This window comes from Protomyctophum bolini (genome assembly GCF_963924005.1).
Source record: "Protomyctophum bolini genome assembly, chromosome: 8".
NCBI lineage: Eukaryota > Metazoa > Chordata > Actinopteri > Myctophiformes > Myctophidae > Protomyctophum > Protomyctophum bolini.
Window position 1 is genome coordinate 49643072 of NC_137869.1, and position 20000 is coordinate 49663071.

At 43.9% G+C, this 20000-nt stretch overlaps 2 protein-coding genes across 2 annotated transcripts in view; both read right to left on the minus strand.

Moving 5' to 3' along the window:
* Positions 1-1084, minus strand: part of LOC308320327 (vascular cell adhesion protein 1-like) — a 20351-nt gene extending 19267 nt beyond the window's left edge. The window contains exon 1 of the mRNA XM_080770640.1: positions 883-1084. Coding sequence (XP_080626766.1) covers positions 883-964 — 82 coding nt within the window. The 5' untranslated portion in view covers positions 965-1084. The remainder of the gene's footprint in view (positions 1-882) is intronic.
* LOC308319917 (vascular cell adhesion protein 1-like) overlaps positions 1033-20000 on the minus strand; it is a 22203-nt gene continuing 3235 nt past the window's right edge. Inside the window, exons 3-5 of the mRNA XM_080770149.1 lie at positions 12877-13194; positions 7914-8183; positions 1033-1185 (exon numbers count right to left, since the gene is read on the minus strand). Coding sequence (XP_080626275.1) covers positions 1130-1185; positions 7914-8183; positions 12877-13194 — 644 coding nt within the window. The 3' untranslated portion in view covers positions 1033-1129. The remainder of the gene's footprint in view (positions 1186-7913; positions 8184-12876; positions 13195-20000) is intronic.

The following is a 20000-nucleotide window of genomic DNA, read 5'->3' on the forward strand; positions in this document are numbered from 1 at the left end:
AAAGGGAATTCTGGTGCCGATAGATAGATAGATAGATAGATAGATAGATAGATAGATAGATAGATAGATAGATAGATAGATAGATAGATAGATAGATAGATAGATAGAATACTTTAATTATTAGGCAAATGTAATCGTACAGTCAAACACTAAAAAGGGTAGGCTATCACCGAAAAAAGAAGAAAAGAAAAAGTCCTTGCTGTCTTGTTTCCATTCAGTTAACAGCAAATAACAAAATTAAATTAATAGTAATAATAATAAAAAGAGATATAAGTTCGGGAAGAATGAGGTGGTTCATAAAGAGGTGTAGTGTGGGCCGGGGGTAGGCACTTGACTAAGGGAGGAGCGATCATTTCCTCTCCCTTTAGGCCTGCTGAAAGATGGGTTTTCAACCCTGTTTAACTCATTTCGACCTGAGGACGATTCGGATTCTACAAATGCCTTCTAAATCCTGGCAGTTTTCTGAAAAACCCATGTTTCCTTGTCAGTCGTTCTCAAACTATCATGTCAAGGACCCCCAAAGATTATGTAATTGGCCGCCGACCCCCATCTGAGGGGTCCAAGCAGAAGCAAAGATTTGAGTAAAAAAAAGTTCGCTCTGAAAGAATATATATTCAAATATTTGCGCCACATTTTCATGACTTTTCAAAAACAGCAGACCTACAAGCTCATATACACTCGGTGCTGCGCTATGAGCTTGTAGATCTGCTAGATCTGCTAACGTAGAACATAATGCTTGAAAAAAGGGGTTCCTGCCCAAAATGGGTTAAAGGACGCCAGTGATTTCCATTTTTTTAAGGAAGATGTCAGGGCATTCCACACTTGGGTGGCCGTGCTGTAGAAGGAGAAATCTGTTTTGTTTTGTTTGTTTTGAAATGTTACCTTTGACATAGAGCTTCTTGGTGACCAGTTGGGATCCATACTGGTTCTCAGCCTCACACTGGTAAACTCCTGAGTCCTCCATGCTGACCGCTGACAGGGTGACGGACACGGAGGACGACCAATCGGACGCTCCATGATCTGCCGGGACTCCTCTTCCTCCTCCACCCCTCTGATTCGCCGGCTCAGCACCAGACTCCGCCCTTCAGGGGAGGAGCTTCCTGATGATTGACAGGTGAAGGTGACGCTGTCACCTTCCATCGCCCTCCTCCGGATGCACCGACAGAGATGTGTTCACAGGGGGCGCTGTAACATAATTACTTTTTTATTATTATTACTTGCGCAAGCAGAGCGTGCAAGTAATGTTATCAGTCAGATGCTACAATGCGTATGTCCGGGGCCAGCATATGATATGACGTCATATGCTGGCACAAAGCTGACCGTGGCGTGCAGGTATGTTTTCCGTCATGCTACGAAGCATATGTCCAATGACGTGATGAAGATATGTACCAATGTCCCTTAGAATGTAGATGATATGACGTCATATGCTGGCCCCGGACATACGGAAGCAGACCGTGCAGGTATGTTTTCCAGCGGATGTCCCATGACGTGATGAATATTATGTACCAATGGCAGGGTATAATTGGTTTACGATGGTGACATAATGATGATATGTTTCAGTGTCAGGGACACACGCATCAAACCACCCGAGTAACCCACATTATCCACTAATCACTCAGAAATTACATACAGTTGGGGTTCCATTCGTTTATGCCAGCCCAGTACCCATAGTTACCTCTAGGTATTTAAAAGTACCTGGGTACCTATGGAAGTCACACCCTCTATGGGGTGTGGTTTAGTCGTAAAGGGGAGTTTTCTTTTCACCTACTGTGTAATATAATAAACAGACAGGTAGGTGGCAGTAGGGCAGTAGGACAGAGGCCAGTGCAGTATTCAGCTTGCAAATTTAATGAAAATGTGAAGGGATGTGCCAGGGACCCCCCATTTGAGAGGATATGCCAGGGACCCCATAAGAGAAGGTTTTTACAGCTATAGCAGTGACTCTCAACCCGTTTAATTTCAAGGACCCCCAGTTTGACATGCATTAGTCTATCTATGGAGTATGGAGGGGGGGTCCCTGGCGTGTCTCTTCGGGTGGGGGTCCCTGTCGTGTCTCTTCGGGTGGGGGGTACACCCCCCCACCCAACTATACAGCTTGCAAATTTAATGAAAATTTGAAGGGATGTGCCAGGGACCCCCGTTTGGGGGGATGTGCCGGGGACCCCCATTTGGGGGGATGTGCCAGGGACCCCCATTTGAGAGGATATGCCAGGGACCCCCATAAGAGAAGGTTTTTACAGCTATAGCCATTAGTCTATGGAGGGGGGGTCCCTGGCGTGTCTCTTCGGGTGGGGGTCCCTGTCGTGTCTCTTCGGGTGGGGGGTCCTTGGCGTGTCTCTTCGGGTGGGGGTCCCTGTCGTGTCTCTTCGGGTGGGGGTCCCTGTCGTGTCTCTTCGGGTGGGGGGTCCTTGGCGTGTCTCTTCGGGTGGGGGTCCCTGTCGTGTCTCTTCGGGTGGGGGTCCCTGTCGTGTCTCTTCGGGTGGGGGGTCCTTGGCGTGTCTCTTCGGGTGGGGGTCCTTGGTGTGTCTCTTCGGGTGGGGGTCCCTGTCGTGTCTCTTCGGGTGGGGGTCCCTGGCGTGTCTCTTCGGGTGGGGGATCCCTGCGTGTCTCTTCGGGTGGGGGTCCCTGGCGTGTCTCTTCGGGTGGGGGGTCCCTGGCGTGTCTCTTCGGGTGGGGGTCCCTGCGTGTCTCTTCGGGTGGGGGTCCCTGGCATATCTCTTTAATCTGAATATTGTGTTGATGATTATTGATGAAATGTTTGCAATGAAACACTTTTTGTACTTTTGGTAAACACGCTTCTGCCCACTTTTTTTATATAATTATATATTTAGTTACATCATACCCCCTGTTCTGAGGACCCCCTGTTCTGTGGACTGGGGGTTAACTGTACATTAACTGTACATTAACTGTACATTAACTAAAGTTTGCAAATAAATGTAGTGGCGTACAAATACAATATTTGCCTCTGAGATGTAGTGGAGTAGAAGTAAATAAAATACACATTAACAACTATACACAATTTGGCCATTTTTAAATAGCGTGTGAGCTTGTGGATCTGCTATTTTCAAAATATTTTTATATATTTGAAAACTTGAAATGAGACAGAAAATCTAAATTAAATTAAATTCAAAGGAGCTTTATCAGCATGAGAAAATGTACGTTTACATTGCACTCAAACTCTATTTCCTGCCTTAATCTCCTTCCTTTTTTTTTACTTGTAAAACTGATGTAACAGCTTCTGATTCTGAGAGACAGAGGAAGTTTTTTTATCCTTTATTGTCAACAGCAGATCTACATTTCCACAACACACATTATGTGTGTGTGTGTGTGTGTGTGTGTGTTACTGCTTTGGGGTCTCACAGTCACTCTCTCAACCCCCCCCCCCCCTATATGCCCGGTCTGTGAGGTGTGAAAACATTTCCCCACCCCCACCATGCAGGCACCTCTTAGTGTTACTTTTAGTAGCAAATTCACAACAATCCATTGAACTTTAGGCCTGCCTAGGCAATTAAACTATCTAGTCTTAGACAACAAAAATTTTACACTGGCTTAAAATAAACTAAAACATAATTTCTCAGCCTCTTCAACAAAGTTGAAAACTAACCTTCTTTGTTCTGTACTTATACATACAATTGTATAGTACAAAACACAGATTTTAAAACTTTAGTTACTATTGCAAACCAGCACTATAGGCTATGTTGTAGCCAATTTGATGATTTTATTTGTGGTTCATTTCTTGTGAAGTTGCTATGACAACCTGGGCAGAGGCGGGCTCAGTCAATCACAGGCACAGCCTACTTGTATGCGTCACAGGTGCACGGCAGGAGGGATTTTGGGAAACGTCACAGGGAAGCCACACCGTTTTTCAACCGTGCGTGTTTTGTTTGTTTTCAGTTGTTTTGAGTTATCCTTTGTTTATTTTGCATCACGAGGTATTGTTTAAGTTAAAGTTTAAATACCCGGTTTATGTCATGCCTTATCCACCCCTGCAAGCAAAATAAAACATTTTTAAATGCACTCAACGAGACGACCTGAGTTACTGTCATCATCACCACGTGTTGGAAAGAGCTTCACACCATATCCCTCACTGGCTACTTTGCATGATCTACAAGCTCATAATGTGGCAAATGACGACATATTGTGAGCTTGTAGATCCGCTATTTTCAAATAGTCTACTATACTGAGGAAGTGGTTAATGCATTTTTTTGGCGTACAAGTACAGTATTTGCCTCTGAGATGTAGTGGAGTAGAAGTAGAAGTATTGGAATTCATGAATACTAAAGTAAAGTACAAATGCCTCAAAATTGTACAGTACTTAAGTAAATGCACTTACTTTCCACCACTGTGGAATGGTGAGTGACTTTCTTAATATCATTTAAATATAAAAACTTAAATTAATAGGTTTACCATGCATGCCAAAATAGGATTTTTTCAATGGTTTTGTGATGTCATCAGGAGTAAGTCAGTAACAGTTTATATTTACCCCTGATTGTCACTAGGCTCTTTGAATATGCTTTCTCAAAGCCTGTATCTGTTTAAGAGTAATAAAACAAGTATAAGGTTTAATCCTATTTAGGCCTATCAGTTTTTTTCCTTCCTGAAAACCCTAAAAGAAATTACTCTCTCTCTCTCTCTCTCTCTCTCTCTCTCTCTCTCTCTCAGTAGCCTCTGTAGTAGGCTGACTACTGTATACAATTAACATAACCTGTTTGGCTAGACATTGTGGGGACTCTGGGGAGAGATAGTCAAATACTACTAAAAACTGTACAGAGCCTGCTTTTAATTAATTCAGATGGCATATGAAAAAAACAGGGGGTCCTCAGAACAGATTGTTCAAAGACTGAGCTTAAATCTGAATTTGCTACACCAAATCATAAGAAAACAAAAAGAAAGCTATCTCACACACTGGAACAGATCTACTCAAAACCAGAGCAAAATGGAATGCTATTTAGCTCTAAACAGGGAATACACATTAGTAGAATACTTGAGCACAGTAACTGACCCAAAACTAAGGAAAACTTTAACTCGATATAGACTCAGTGAACACACAGGAAAAAAAACACAGGAGAGCACAGTTTGAAGTGAATAACAGGAACCATTGTTTGGGACACAGCTAAAGGTGTTGAATGCGCCGTGGGGGGTGGGGTAATATGAACTGTAAAATTAAATACAAATTAAAATACTCTCTTGCATCCAAAGAGCCTAAAGTATTGCCGATTTCCAGTGCTTTTGCTTCTACTCCACATCTCAGAGGCAAATATTGTAATTTGGCAGGCAGGCAGACAGACCCTGACTATCTATGCCAGTGTTTCCCAACCTGTGTGTCGCGGAGCTTTGGTGCTCCGCTTGATGTGTCCAAGTGCTCCCCGTAATTTGACTGAAATTAAGTTATAGTGTTACTTTCTGTCAAATCAGGCGGCACACTAACTCTCCCCCTTAAGCAATATTATAGCTACTGGGCTGCAGGCTTATTATTGTTGCGTCATTGTTGTCACACGTCTAACCATTAGACGTGCGATAACTACAACACGGAACAATAGACTCTAACGACCCTCGGCCATTGAAATGTTAATGCTTAGATGCATCCAGAAGACGCTACATTTCGCTCCCTCCAGAAAGACTGGAGCGCGCAGAGCACATATGCACGTAGACAGCAGACACATACAGTCCCGACCAGGAGGTAAAGTAGGCTAAACGTGACGTTGTTGTGATTAAACATAATGTGCCACGAAAAATAGCTGTCCATAGATGTCCAAACATGATCGCCTCGTTCGGCCAACAAAATATATCTCCCTCCCTTCACAGAAGCGCAGTGATGCGTGATTTATTCTTCGTCGTACACGTGTTATGCTTGCATGCTGAAAATGGCTGATCTACAAGCTCACAACGCGTTGCGGACGCAACGCGTTGTGAGCTTGTCGATCAGCTATTTTCAGCACGTGGAAATAAGCAGGCTGTGAGAACTGAGACCCTTCACAATAAAAGCATGCAGCGTTCACAAGTTGGCCCATAATAAAGACAAGGAAAAGGATTAGGTGGCATTTCACATTGCATAATGAGCATTTTGTTTTTAAATGAGGCTCTGTCTCTGTCCTTTTCTTTCTCTTTAAAGTTATTTGATGAGTGCTGTCATGTGTGTTTTTAAAGGTATATTTACTTTTACGTTTTACTATATATTTAATATATATATATATATATATATATTTATACCACTGCGTTCTACAGTAGCCCTGTGCGTGAGCTGCAGGGCATGGCAGGCCACAGACAGACAGGCAGGCAGGCAGGCAGGCTTGTGTAAAAGGAAAAAAGTATTGCAAATTGAAAGGTAACCAAGGAATTTGAACTTTAAATTTGAATTGAATTTAGAGAGAGAGAGAGGGGGGGAGGGGGGGGGAAGAGAGCGAGGGAGATGTGACGGGGACCCCCATTTGGGGAGGTGTGCCGGGGACCCCCATTTGGGGGGGATGTGCCGGGGACCCCCCATTTGGGACCCCCGTTTGGGGAGATATGCCAGGGACCCCCCCATTTGAAGAGATATGCCAGGGACCCCCATTTGAAGAGATATGCCAGGGACCCCCAATCCCCCATTTGAAGAGATATGCCAGGGACCCCCATTTGAAAAGATATGCCAGGGACCCCCATTTGAAGAGATATGCCAGGGACCCCCATTTGAAAAAGATATGCCAGGGACCCCCATTTGAAAAGATATGCCAGGGACCCCCATAAGAGAAGGTTTTTACAGCTATAGCAGTGACTCTCAACCCGTTTAATTTCAAGGACCCCCAGTTTGACATGCATTAGTCTATGGAGTATGGACCCCCATTTAATGGCATTTATATCTCTGGGACCCCCAATATTTATATTGTAACATCAATGATAATTTAACTTTAGAGTGTAGAAATGGAACCAAATGGACCCTAACCGCTTACTCAAATAAATATGACTTGTAACAGTATGTATTTCAATGTATTTCAATATTACAGTATTGATACTTTAGTTTACAGTACAAATTTACTGCATATTGCTAGAAGCTACATATTAAGACTCAGTGCATGCAGCTCTGCTCATCATGGGCCGACTCCACCTGGTGGTTGAATAGCCACTCCACATATTAAAATAAACCTGTGGGTGTGGCTGAGAATCTGGGGGTGTGTCTGTGGGTGTGTCTAACATAAATACCCATAGGTACCCATCAATGTCATTTTGAGATTGAGGCACAGACGAATAGGACTGTACCGTACATATAGACATATACACATAGATCTATAGACATATGAGCATATGACGTGATGAATATATGTACCAATGCCAGTAGGCAGAAATACATTGGACTCAGGCAACAGCCCAGCTTTAATGATCTTAAATCCCTTTATTTTAGATTGTTTTGTAGTAATAGTACAACATAAACATTAAAGAGACTTGAGTTGTTACTGTACAATACTTTAAAATAGTTGTCATGTTGCACACATGCTTAAAATAGCCCATATATGCGCCGCCCTCGTTGAAAACAATGTATTTCCAACTCCAGCTTGTCTCAGTTCAGGGCTGCATGAACAGCGCCCGAGCGCTCGGTTTCCGCCCCCTCTATATCGTAACTCTTCTATTAGATGGCTCTGGCCAGACTGTTGCCTCCACGACCTGCGGGCAACAGGCCGGCCCGCGCCTCACTACTATATACTGTATCATTCAGAGATTGTGGAATAGACTGTTGTCTGGCTACGTGAGACTAGATTGTGGAATAGTTGTCTTAGAAACGTGATACTACAGAAACATTCCACCGCACGCACGAGCACGCACCCACGCACGCGCACACACATGCACACACACACACACACACACACACACACACACACACACACACACACACACACACGCAGAGAGAGAGAGAGAGACGATGTTTTGATAATAATCACCCAGCACTGTGACGGTGACGTTAGCCGATTGGTTGCCTGCCAGGTTGGAGGCGTGGCAGACGTAGACTCCTTCCTCGGCCACGCCCACATCGCCCAGCGTCAGGTCGGGGGTTCGAACCGGCGGTACGAGCGGTACGGTCCAACCAGCGGTGTCTATGAAGCTCCAGTGGACCAGTGGTTCTGGACTGCCCGTAGCCTCACAGGACAGAGTGACCGTAGAGCCGACCCTGACACGGACCGAGTCTGAGATGGACACGATCTCTGGAGAATCTGAAAAACACAACGGAACCTTCATTACACATTAGTGTGTCATTGATTGGCCCGACTTTATTTATAGAGTAACACCAATAAGTTGCATATCTCTGCTGTCGGGAGGGAACCTCATAACTCCAAAATGTTCATTTTTCAGGAAATTAAAAAAAAACTCTCAACTCTCAAAAACCAGTAAAATGATCTAAAGCCCCGTTCACACCAAGGAAGCTAGAAGCTAGAAGCAGCAGCTTCTTGCTTCAGCTTTTTTTTGTTTAGCGTGCTTTTTTTCTCCTCAAAACTTAACTTTCTGGCTTTAGCTTTTAGAGGCTGCTTCTAGCCAATCAGAGCACAGCGTGGTTTGAGGAGGCGGAGTTTAGCTCATTTGACAAGAGCAGAAACCCTCTGCAAAAGCTGACCGCACCGAGACCGAATAAAATTATTTCATTTTTAAATAAGGGCTGTATATGTATAGGTGAACAACTGAACCCCGTTGCTGATGCTGACCGTGGACTAAACACACACACACACGGTTCATAAATTAGCAGATATAGATAGTCTATAGACAAAGAACTAAACAATATAGTTAAAACCGGTTTTCGTGTCGGACGGACCCCCTGTCTTTATCCCTAAACTTTCCCCGGGAATAGGGGACTCGGGGAGGGCTCATCCCCTCCCCGGCTCCCCGAGTCCCCAGCGCGCTCATTCGGTCGTGTGCACTGCGCTGTCAGTCCAGGCCGCTTGACTGACAGCTACCTTGTACACGCCCACTTTCTTTTAAAAAAGCTGCGTCGAAATAATCTTAGCTTCGCTTTTTTTTTCTAGCTTCCTTGTTGTGAACGGGGCATTAGAACATCACACGTGTGTGAAGTGAGGGGCGCTCTTATCGTCATACATCATCCGAGCTCAACCAATCAAATCATCTCAAATGTGGTACACACAAACACACAAAGCTGGAAGAAAATGCTTACCACTAGCTTTCTTCACAGATGTGTTCATAAAGGTGTCTACAATCACATATGCATTTTGTTCCAACCCAATAGGCCTATCTCACAGCCATTCCCCGCCCCCCTTTCCAGGCCTAGTGGTGTTGACGTGACGTGACGTCACTCCATGACATTACATGTTAAAAGACCTACATTCAGAAGCCATAAACAACACTTTTTCTGAAGGTAAACTATATTCTATTTGTTTTAGCTGTCTTACCATCTTGTTTTCTTCATAATAATATTGGTCTTTTACATTTTAACATTTGGAAACGTCCTTAAATGGTGCAGAGAAAGCAGGTAGGGATGTCCTACCTAGGTAGGGATGTCCTACCTCCAGAGCTACAGTACATGGACCTTCAGAAAAAGCGTAGTTTATGGCTTCTGAATGTAGGTATTTTATGTAATGTCTATGGTGTGACGTCACGTGAACACCACTAGCTCAGAAAAGGGGGCGGGGAAGGGCTGTGAGATAGGCCTATTCCCTTGGGAAACCTTGTGAAAGCTGCTGAAAGATATAGGGTACTATTATCTAATTTAACATTTGTCAAGTTGGTCACGGGGCCAAAAGCGGTTGACAGAAACTGGTCGACATGTTCTGTTGCCCCAACAGCGGCAGAAACAAGGCCTTTTAACCAGGCTACTTGCACACACTACAACTCGCTTACAATTCGCAAACCTGGCAACACTGCCGTCTCTTACCAGCCCCGCCCCCACACTAGCTTGACAATGTCATCTCGCGCAGCACAGAATCTGATCTCGCGCAGGACATTGATGACAGACAGAAGGAACAGGAGAAATTATACGATCGCTATTTCGCTTATTCCATCTAAATCTCTTTATTTACAACATAAATGACTCGACGATTCCCTTAGTTACATCAACATTGTTCATTGTCATTAATCGGATTGTGCCAAAATATCACCCTTACACCGATCACTTTGCCTATTTTCGCCACACAGCCAACTGCCCCCCCCCCCCCCCCCCCCCCCCACACACACACACACACACACACACACACCAACATGCGATTCATTAAATAACTATTTCTCCGCACGCGCGCACACAACATTATTCACGTGAAGCCCAGTGGCGGAACAACATTGGGCCGGACCGGGGGGTGAGACAGCACGACCGGGCCTCACCGAACCCCCCCCCCCCCCCCCCCCCCCCAACGGGGAGACAAAACATTTACGCTAACAGTTGCTGCTAATTTGAGCAGGCGTGCATGAACGAGAGAGGAGTTATGTGTGTGAGGAGCTGATCACAGTCACAGATAGAGAGGGAAAGTGTTATATTTTGCCTATTATTTCTGCTATATATTATTGATCGCGTCTGTGTCTGTGACATTGCGCAGCAGTGCACACACACGAGAGAGAGAGAGAGAGAGAGAGAGAGAGAGACGTCGACAGAGAGAGGTGCTGCGTGCTCAAAAAAAAAATAGGCTACTACTCATCTTTGTGTTGCTGCTAATTTGAGCAGGCGTGCATGAACGAGAGAGGAGTTATGTGTGTGAGGAGCTGATCACAGTCACAGATAGAGAGGGAAAGTGTTATATTTTGCCTCGCGTCTGTGTCTGTGACATTGCGCAGCAGTGCACACACACGAGAGAGAGAGAGAGAGAGAGAGAGAGAGAGAGAGAGACGTCGAGAGAGAGAGGTGCTGCGTGCTCAAAAAAAAAATAGGCTACTACTCATTAAACTACACTTTATGAAATCATTGTTGCAGCCTACACACATATATTCTGGCCCATTCAGAACACATTTCCCAAATCTCTGATTTATCCACACATCGCTCTCTGTGTGTGTGTGTGTGTGTGTGTGTGTGTGTGTCGCGTCGCCCTCCAGCTGCAATTGCGAGTGTGCGCCGTGTGCAGGGCACACTACTGAGTTTAAAAACACAGCTGAAACATGAAGTGGACTCTGTCAACTCCTGAAAATTCCTTCTTCCCATATTGCGCTGCAACGACACTGGGATGAGCCCGGCGAAGCCGGGCGAAATTCTAGTTAACCAATATAAGGCAACATTTTCGAAATTTAGTAGCATGTGACCTTTCAAACTAAGGAGTTTTCATAATTATGAATCCATTTGCCTAAAAATGCCCATAGCCGTCATCACAAATGTGATGAGGTCAGCACATTTGGGCACATTAGGGCAAGTGGCTATGGCCAAATTTAGCTCAAGGAGTATTTCCGTCCAAAATGAATGCTTGGAATGGATTCAGCATCATGAAAACCCCCTAGTTTGACATGTCACATGCTACTGAAAGCATAATGACATTTTGGGAATTTTGCCTTATATTGGTTAATAATGGTACCCCACCTTTCAGCAGCTGTCACAAGGTTTCCCAAGGGAGTTGGGATGGAACAAATCTATATGTGATTGTAGACACCTTCATGAACACATTTGTGAAGAAAGCTAGTGGTAAGCATTCTTTTTTGCAGATTTGCCACACATTTCGCAAATTTTCCCTAACTAATTGCAGGGACACGGTGTGTGTGTGTGTGTGTGTGTGTTGTTTGAGTGGGAGGCGGCCTTTTTTCCGACAGCATTCTAGCCGACGGGGCAACGATCCGATCCGCAGCTGGGGGACATTCGCTGTGATGCGAAAAAGCGATGGTCCGACATGCGTTGCTCCCGTGCTTGCGGTTAGGGTTAGGTTAGGTTTGAGGTTTCGGATCAATATGCTGTCGGAAAAAAGACCTACACCCGTGTGCGTGCGTGCGTGCATGCGTGGGCTTTCAGCAACTAGTCGACTATTCAACTAGTTGACTAGTAAATCCACTAGTTTACCTTGTTGGTATAGTTGACTACTTAGATGCTAGATTATAGTCACCAGTTTTAAACAGTTTAAACACAGTTTTTAAATGTACATTTTTTTTTTTTTAACTATGCGTTCTGGATCATTTGTAACAAACACTCTGCTAGTTTCTGCTTGTTTGAGCTGACAGGAGAGCTTTACAGTCATCAAGCATTCTAGTGATAAAACCAAGCCTTTCTGTGTCAGCCTGAGAGAGACATGATCGGACTCTGGCAACATTGGGTGACAAAGAGATAATTCTGTGCCATCTGATTAGGTGATAACAAATCTATGTTTAAGCCATGAAAACTGGGACAGCATCCGTGCCATATTAGATGTTAGCGTTGGCTATTAGCAGATATATAGATGGTATGCATGTGACATAATCATCATACCGGGAAGTTATGCAGGAGTGGCAAAAAACTACTTTCTGGTCTTAACAGTCCATACATCCAAACAGAAAGGTCCTATCTGATTGACAGCCCATACATCCACACAGAAAGGTCCTATCTGATTGACAGCCCATACATCCACACAGTAAGGTCCTATCTGATTGACAGCCCATACATCCAAACAGAAAGGTCGTATCTGATTGACAGCCCATACATCCACACAGAAAATGTCCTATCAGAAAACCCATACATCCACACAGAAAAGTCCTATCTGATTAATTGCATTAAACAACGTTAAACTCACTTTGACACTCAATTTGCCACTCTCTTTATGCATGCGCATAGTCGCATATCCTCTATAGAAGCTCACAGAAACTGTACATCTGAGCAGTTTACATTTCTGTCTAATAAAGTAATCAATCAATCACTCCCAAAGTTACAGACCTAGAAAGCTTACATTCAAATGCCCGTTGGGTAACCCGGACCCCATATTGAGAACACGTACGTACATTTGATCGTCATGGTAACGTACGTACATTTGATTGTCATGGTAACCGTCGTTTCCCTTGTCCGCTCCGCGGCAGGAACGCCTTTGAGGTCAAGGGTCACGCGGCACGTGATGTCACTTCCTGCGTCCTCCCTGCCGGGTGTGAAGGTGTAGGCGGAGCCCACGGCGTTGTCCCCGCCCACCGCCTCTCCCGATTGGCTGAGCAGCGGCGCGTGTCCTCCTCCCCTCAGCCAATGGAACGTGGCCAGCTCGCCGGGGTACAGGTGATTGACAGCGCAGCGCAGCGTGGCTTCCTGTCCCGCCTCCAAGAGCTCGTGACCCCGAACCACCGGGTCCTCGGGGAACGCTGAAAAAAAACCACACACACAACTTCACTTCCTGTTCACACATGACATCACTTCCTGTTCACACATGGCATCACTTCCTGTTCACACATGATTGCATCACTTCCTGTTCACACATGATTGCATCACTTCCTGTTCACACATGATTGCATCACTTCCTGGAGGAAGAGGTTGTGGGTTCCAATCGACTGCTGTGCATTCGGTGGCTTTGTCGGGCGTGAACAAGTTTTGTCCAAACGGGGCATGATTTTTATGGCTGTTTTCAAACGATTGCTATAGCGCCCCCCCTTTGGCCAATAATGGAGTAAGATCGGTTTCAGTGCTATTTGGCATGACCATGCTTCTACCATACTGTAAAGTTTCATAAACATGTGACTCTGCATGTATGCTGAAACCAATGTTGACATGACCACCACTGCCCCACCCCCGGGCCGGATGTCAACAAATGCACATGTTCTCTCCCCCCTCCCCCCCAAGCTGTCAGTCTACACCGATGGGAACAGCCCCGTGCCAGAACTACTGATACTTGGCGATTCTCTTGTTAGATTTGCCAGACTGCCATGCGCCATTACTTACTGTCTAAGCGGTGGGAAGGTTGGCAACTTTATTGAACTCATCCCTATACTCTTGGACTGTCACCCCTCTGTTCACACTATCATCATCCACACTGGGACAAATGATGTTATGGCCAGAAACTCAGCCAAACTCCATACAGACCTGGAAACCCTGTGTCTCACAGTTGAGAGCCTGGGAAAGCATTGCATTATATCTGGTCCTTTCCCTAGCCTCTCTAAGAGTAGCGAACATTTCAGCCGTGTTTTTAATCTTCATCAGTGGTTGGAAAATTTCTGTCTGGCTGCTGGCTTTAATTATATTAGCAACTTCGACCACTTCTGGTTGAAGCAGTTCCTTTTAAAAAAAGATGGTCTGCATCTGAACCTGAAAGGCACTAAGCAGCTAATTGCAAATTTCATTCACTGCATCGCTTTTAAAGCAAATCCCCTTTGACGCAGTGAAAGTAGTACAACTCACTCCCCTGTCATCCGCTCCCCTATCCCAACTCATATTCCTGTTCTTTTCGACCCCGTTACAACTGTTTATATATCCTCTATATCATCCTCCACTAGTACCTACCACATTCCTGCCATAATTTCTGTTAGACATTATCCTGGACATCCAACTCCAACAATCCAATAGCCTCTAATTTGATCTCCATTCCGACCCAACCTGTCGTGACTGTCCCTATTCCTACCACATCTAAAGTATTGTACTTCGCACTTTTGAATATAAGATCGCTAAATGACAAGAAGATTTCTTATGTTAATGATTTGATCTCTAATCATGGCCTAAGCTTTTTGTTTTTAACTGAATGTTGGCTGTCATCCACTGCTCCAGCCACACTGCTAGAGGTTTCCCCACCAAATTACAATTTCCTATATTCCATTAGACAGGAGAGAAAAGGAGGTGGAATTGCTACAGTTTTCTCTAATGAGTTCACCTGCACTAAATGCACTTTTGGGGATTTCCCTACTTTTGAATATCTGGCAACACTCATAAATGCGCAGCAGTCGGTACTTACTGTTACCATTTATCGTCCACCTAACTATGAGGCTAATTTTTTATCTGATTTTTCTGACTTTATGTCCATTCTCCTCACCAGCTATGACAGACTCATCTTAATTGGTGATCTGAATTTTCATATTAATAACTGTGCTAACTCTAGAGCAATGGAATTCATGGACCTCACGGCAAGCTTTGACCTTGTCCAACATGTAACTGGCAGTACCCATAAGCACGGAAACACGTTAGATCTGGTCTTCACAAAGGGTATGGATATTAATATCTCAGACATTTCTGAAATTCCTGCTTCTGTTTCTGATCATTGCTGTATATTTTTTAATACTACTTTTCTAACACCAAGAGATCGCTCGGAAACTGTACTAAAAAAGAGAAATCTTGATGAGGCAGCAATAGCAAAATTCTCAGATTTAATGAGCACTACTACTCCATCTACCATGACCTCAGTTGATAACCTTGTAGATGAATTCAATGACAAATTGAGATACTCCCTAGATACAGTGGCTCCTTTACAAATCAAGAAAAGGTATAAAAGCCATAGAACACCATGGAATAATGCCGCCCTCTGTCAGCTAAAAAGAAACTGCCGCAAAGCTGAGCGAAAATGGAGGAAAAATAAGCTAGATGTCCATCTGGAAATTTTTAATTCTCACTTACATAACTATAACACTGCTCTCAGAAAGGCGAGACAAACCCATTTCTCAAACATAATTAATGATAACCAAAGAAATCATAAAGTCCTATTTTCCACCATCAATACTCTTTTAACCCATTCTGGGCGGGCACTCCTATTGGTATCTTACCCCCTCAGGCCGGGCACCCATATTTGGGTTCTGTACAGTATGTACAGTATTCAAAAATGTATTTTTTTTGATGCTGCTATATAAATATTTGAAGTTTTTCAGAAACCTTAGGTCAGGATTTAGAGGCGTTTTTAGAATCGGCCTTAGGCCTAAATGGGTTAAACTCTAGACCTGCTACAGTTTTGAATGATCAAGCACTTGCCCTGAAATGTAATGATTTTGCTCTCTTTTTTAGGGATAAGATTGTTAATATCAGGGCTGAAATTATTAATCCTATTTCTAATTTGACCTCTAACTCCCCCTTAGTTACTCACTGGGATTTCCCTGGTCAGGCGCCATCCTCCATGATGGCCTCGTTCGAGCCGGTCAGTATCGACTATGTCAGCACCTTGATAGGAAAAATGAAGCCATCCACTTGTGCCCTTGATCCCATCCCAACCAAACTTTTCAAAACTACCTCCCACTGTCTTTCCCAGGATACAACTATTATAATAAACTCTTCCATCCAGTCAGGTATATTCCCCAATTCCTTTAAAATGGCCCTGGTAAAACCCCTGCTTAAGAAGCCCAATCTGGATAGCACTGATCTACACAATTACAGACCCATATCCAACCTCCCCTTCCTCAGTAAACTCCTTGAAAAGACAGTTTTTAATCAACTTCTCACTCATCTCAACAAAAATAACATTTTAGATAAATTTCAATCAGGTTTCCGATCCCAGCACAGTACAGAGACAGCACTACTAAAAGTAGTCAGTGACCTCAGAATGGCAAGTGATAAGAATAAAGTGTCTATCCTCATCCTCCTAGATTTGAGTGCTGCATTTGACACTATTGATCACTGCATTTTAATTGACAGACTCGAAAAATGGGTAGGTCTTTCTGGTAGTGTCCTACAATGGTTCCGCTCATACCTAGCTGAACGACGATTCTCTGTCTCTCTAGGTGACTCCGTATCAGAACCAGTCGAGATAGAGTATGGGATTCCTCAAGGAAGTATCTTAGGACCCATCCTCTTCTCCTTATATGTGCTGCCACTTGGTCACATCATTAGACGCCATAATGTCAATTACCACTGCTATGCAGATGACACCCAGCTACACATATCTGTCTCACCAGACAACCCCAATGCCCTGAGTGAGCTCACTTCCTGTCTCAATGACATCCATCTTTGGATGTGTAGTAACTTTCTAAAACTTAATGAAGGAAAAACTGAGATCCTTCTCACTGGTCCCCAGTCTGAGAGAGAAAAGGTCAAGCTAATGCTTGGATCCCTGGCTAGACATGTCAAAACAGAGGTCACAGACCTGGGTGTGACTTTAGACTCCGACCTAAATTTTAACTCTCATTTTAGTAAAGTCACAAGAACAGCCTTTTTTCACCTAAGAAACATGGCTAAAATAAGACCATTTTTAAATCAAAGAGATGCAGAAGTACTTGTACATGCTTTTATTACCAGCCGACTAGACTATTGTAACTCCCTTTTTACAGGACTACCCAAAAAATCTATAAAAAAATTACAAATAATCCAGAATGCGGCAGCTAGAATACTAACAAACACCAGAAGAAGAGATCACATTAGTCCAGTCCTGTCAACATTACATTGGTTACCAGTAGCATTTAGAATAGATTTTAAAGCACTTTTATTTGTATATAAAGCACTTAATAACCTAACACCCTCATACATTAAGGATTCCATAAATGTTTATGTTCCCACTAGAACACTCAGATCTTCATCCACTCTTCTATTAAAATTACCCAAAGCTCAACACAAGAACACCGGTGAGGCCGCTTTCTGGGTCTATGGCCCCAAGTTGTGGAACACCCTACCACTGCACCTTAAAAGGGCGACCTCCCTTGATGTTTTTAAGAGCAAGCTGAAAACTTATTTTTTCAACTTGGCATTTGTTTAGTTTTATCTTGTGTTCTGGTACAAATTTCCTTACCATTTTTAATGTTCTAGTTTTGTATTGCTATTTTTATTTGCTAATTGTATATACTGTGTATTGTAATGATTGACCTACTTTTGTTTCTGGCATTCCGCTGCTTGTTATTTTTATTTTATTTTATATTATTTTATTTTAATGTGAAGCACTTTGAGTTACATTTTATGTATGAAATGTGCTATATAAATAAAGTTTATTATTATTATTATTATGTATTAGGCAGAAAAAGATTTTTCATAAAACTGCAATATTCATAGGTTCAAAAGCTTATTTTTGAGGGGTGCCAGCCCCTCCTGTTTAATGTTTGTCTTTAGTTCAATGTTTGCTTTGTAAACGCATTGACAATGAAGCGAAAATGTGCCAGTCATAATGTGCCATTTACGTCATATTGTCTCTTTATTGTTAATGGCGTTTAATGTTTGTGTTGGCAGCGTTTGTTTTACTTTGACTTTAATATATTAGCGCCCCTCACTTTTTTAACTTAAATACAAATAAAACACAATGTTTTAGATATTGGTCCAAAGTTCACGTGTAGAATGTTTCTTGCATTTTGAACAATCCCAGGATCCAATTTAACAGTTTTTCATACAATTCAAATCGTGGGAAAACTAAAGGTCAGAGAAAGAAAGTAATTCGGCATGAGGAGATACGCATCGAGGATTTATTGCCGACGGTCAAACGGTTCATGAGGTATGCCTGTTAAAAGTTAGCATTTTCAATTGAGTGCTATTGCACCACCCTTTGGCCAATGGTCGTGGGCTTCACGTCCTCACCGTTTGGCAGAACCATCTACCATATTGCCAAAGTTTAGCAAAAAACTGAATAATAATATGTGACTAAATTTGACTGAGAGACTCGACTCCCATTGGATTGTTTTTTAATTTTCGTTTTTTCATGTCATATTATGAAAGCAGGGAATCATAGCTTCAAATTGACAAATTGGTTGTTCAGTTTGACCCACCAGTTTTGGAGTTATGGCTTATAGAGTAATGTCTTGCAGAAAACAACGAGTTGAGAAAACAGGCTTGAAAGGTTCACTTCTGTGGTCTCTAACATTACACCTAGCTACATGTTTAAGCATTTATTTCATAATTTACATTTCAGCTCTGACACTTAGGGCCGATTCATACTCCTATTTTACCGCTGTTTCGGCGCTGTAGTGCCGGAATGATTTCGGCTCGTCAGAAATTTTCAGTAGCACCGAAGAGCCGACTTTAGGACGGTACCCGCCCCCCCGAACCTCAAATGACGTCAAATTGTAGGCTCTACAGCGCCGAACCGACTTTTATTCGGCTCTAAAATAGGAGTATGAATCGGCCCTTATATCAGACATGCTTTAATATGTGAAGAGTCTGTTTGTGCTAGAAACTCATAAAAAAAAGGTTGTTCTCCTATGGTGAAAAGCTGGAATTTGCGCGATGGCAGTCTCTCAGTCAAATCTGGTCACATATAGCTGCAAGCAGCGATAAGAAGGGCTCAAGCCATAACAGTCCCTCTATTTACAACGTCTCCCCTAATATTAACATCTACAAGCTTGATTGGCTATTTTCGGCAAACAGACTTGGAGTAAAGGGTCAAAAAGACTCCAGCACTCCAGGTAGAACGGGTAGGTTGTTCTTACATTGTCCAATAACTAATTTCCATATTTGGGCAAGGCTGGTGTCAAAACCTCGTAAGGGATCACACGGTATGTAAAGTGTTTACTATCAATCATTCAGCTACGTTTCCATGTTCAGTGTGTGTTCTCATTTAAGAAAAGCCATCCCGTGTACTCAAGGTCGCTTTACAAAACATAAAACATAATAAAAACAAATAAAGTATGACACAGAACATTGAGCACACAGCTGGAACGGCCTGAAGCACGTCATCTTCTGGATGACAGAGTAGCTGAAATGGAGTTAAACGTTAAACTTCCGGAGTGCCTACGATGACGACGGCACCCGATTCAGCGTCGAGCAGAACAGCAAACTGCAACTGATGAACGAAGACGCCCTTCTGTCCACGGAGGAGGAGGAGGCCACGGAGAGAAGGGAGCTCCAGGCAGCCGGAAGAAGAGACGCTCTCCGAGGAGCGCGAGGAGGCAAAGCAACACGTGGACGCAGCCTTCCAGGCCCTGAATATCACAGAGGAGGTGAAGGAGCAGCGCTTTGACGCGGCTTTCCAGGCCCTCAAAGAGCGGCGAGGAGGAGAGACGCGCCCGCGAGCGGCAGGCCGAGGAGGGCCCGCTGAGGAGCCTGTGGGACGCGAAGCAGCGCTACGAGCTGGCCACGGCGCATGCCGTCACGGAGCGGCTGGCCGACAAGCTGAAGCACGTCGACGTACCCGCGCACGAGAAGGACGTGGTGAAGCTGTTCTCCACGGTGGAGCTCAAGCTGAAGGTCCTGAAGGAACTGCTCACGCGCAGGAAGTGGGTGGTGCCCAAGCGCCAGAAGGTCAAAGGGCAAGGGGACGCAAGTGAAGGAGGAAGACGGGGACAGTGTT